Here is a 1,846-nt window from a genome sequence, read left to right as displayed (position 1 = left end):
TCTTCTTTCGGCTTCTCCCATTAAAATAACCATCTTAATTTACCATGAGGCTACATATTTTTAAATCACAGGATTTACAGACTGTTAATAATGATTTGGATAGGCAAAAAGGCAAACTTCCCTATGGTTGTCCTTGAAAAGGACACAAAATAGATTTGTGTACAATGTTGAGCCTTTCCTGATAAAGACAGCTAGAGATCTACATAAAACAAGTCGTTCATATTTTCACTTATTATAAAAATAGTCGCCATAAGTTGTAACAACCTGACCACATTTTGCTTTTTAAATAATGCTGGACTTTGGGCATTTAGCTGGGCAGTACCTGTGTGTTGGGATGGGTAGATCTTTGGTCAGTGGACTTAGTGGCTCTGGATGGTCTCTAGACATTGAGCTGAGTGGTTTTTGGTTGTTGGGCTAGTTAAACATCAGTTTCTGGAAGACATGTATAATCAGCCATTGGACAGGGTGATCCTTATACTGAATGGACCTTGAACTTTGGGCTGTGTGGTCCTTGGACATTAGGCTTGGTTATCCTTAAGCATTAGGCTTGCCAGTCTTTGGCCATTGGGCCACGGTCCACTAAGCTCAACAAGCACTAAATGCTCAGGGTAAGTTTTCAGCGATAATACAATAATCTGTGATAATTCGGCAAAATACTGTGTTGCCAATTCTCAGACACATTTGAGGTAGCCATACAAAGCGTTCAGTCCTCCCTGTAGCACTTCCTGTAGCGGTTTCAATAGTGGATTATTAACTATATGTAGCCCTTTATCGAGTGGATGACATGCCAACCTTTTCAGGTTTTTAAGCATGTACAATTCTACTGGAATGCTCTGAAGATCATTGAAATCCACATTGAGAAGCTCAAGGTCAGTCAAATGGCACAAAGTCTGGGGTAGAGTGTGAATGTTGTTTCCTTCAACGATCAGAATTCTGAGGTTGGCTAGTTCTTGGATCTGGTTGGCAATGTTCTTGAGGACATTGTAGGCCATATGCAGGAACACAAGCCCCTTCATGGCATAGATGCAAGTGGGAATATGTGATATACAGTTGTGGCTCAGGTTTAGCTTGGTCAGCTTGTGCATTGAGACCAGGCTGCCAGGGAGCCCTGTCAGCTTGTTATTGGCAAGGCTAAGAACCTCAAGTTTGGTACAATAACCGAGCTCTTCAGGCACCTCAGTTAGATGGTTGCAATATGCAAACAGTACCTTTAAGTTCTGGAGGAGCCCAATTTCAGGTGGAAGACTCTCCAATTCATTCCCCCATATGTTAAGCAACACAAGGTTCTTTAGATTTCCCAGGGTGGAGGGTAGAGAGTATAAATAGTTTAGCGACAAGTTGAGCTTGCCCAGCTCATGAAGCTCCCACAGATCAGCTGGAGCTTTTTCCAGCCCCCTCATAGACAGACTGAGGGTGATGAAGCCAAAGTGCACAGTGGCATGTTTGCGGAGGCGATCTGCTGAGGACAGGTTTTCTTCACGGCTGCCTTTGTATCTTTTTTGCCATTTAACATTATCAGATGTGCTGGTTTTAGTGGGCCATGTTGTTCGGATCCTTGGAGCAACATCTCGATGAGATTGCTGCTGAGCTATATTTTGCCTAAGAAGAAACATGATGATACAATTCCCCTTAAAATGTGTAGATGTATTTCCAAAGGTTTTTCAGTGGTAGAATGAAGCCTCTTCAATTTGAGACACTTTTCCAGACATGTTGTGGAAAACATTGAAAGTGAGACATTTCAGTTAGACACAAATTGAGCTAAACATTACTGTTAACAGCTAAAGACAAGTAACTTACCAGAGAGAGCTGCAAAGCTTTCGTGTTTTTCCAGCCTCAGGGCTTTTTA

General features: G+C 42.1%; 1 protein-coding gene across 1 annotated transcript; it reads right to left on the bottom strand.

The window, feature by feature from the left end:
- Positions 1–671: 671 nt before the first annotated feature.
- Positions 672–1,613, bottom strand: LOC124403384 (leucine-rich repeat-containing protein 30-like). Its single transcript, XM_046877103.1, has one exon. It carries the CDS (start codon positions 1,611–1,613, stop codon positions 672–674), a length of 942 nt encoding a protein of 313 aa, XP_046733059.1.
- Positions 1,614–1,846: the final 233 nt, after the last annotated feature.

The sequence above is a fragment of the Silurus meridionalis genome, chromosome 20, assembly GCF_014805685.1.
Source record: "Silurus meridionalis isolate SWU-2019-XX chromosome 20, ASM1480568v1, whole genome shotgun sequence".
Classification (NCBI taxonomy): domain Eukaryota; kingdom Metazoa; phylum Chordata; class Actinopteri; order Siluriformes; family Siluridae; genus Silurus; species Silurus meridionalis.
This window is presented reverse-complemented; position numbering and strand designations above follow the sequence as displayed.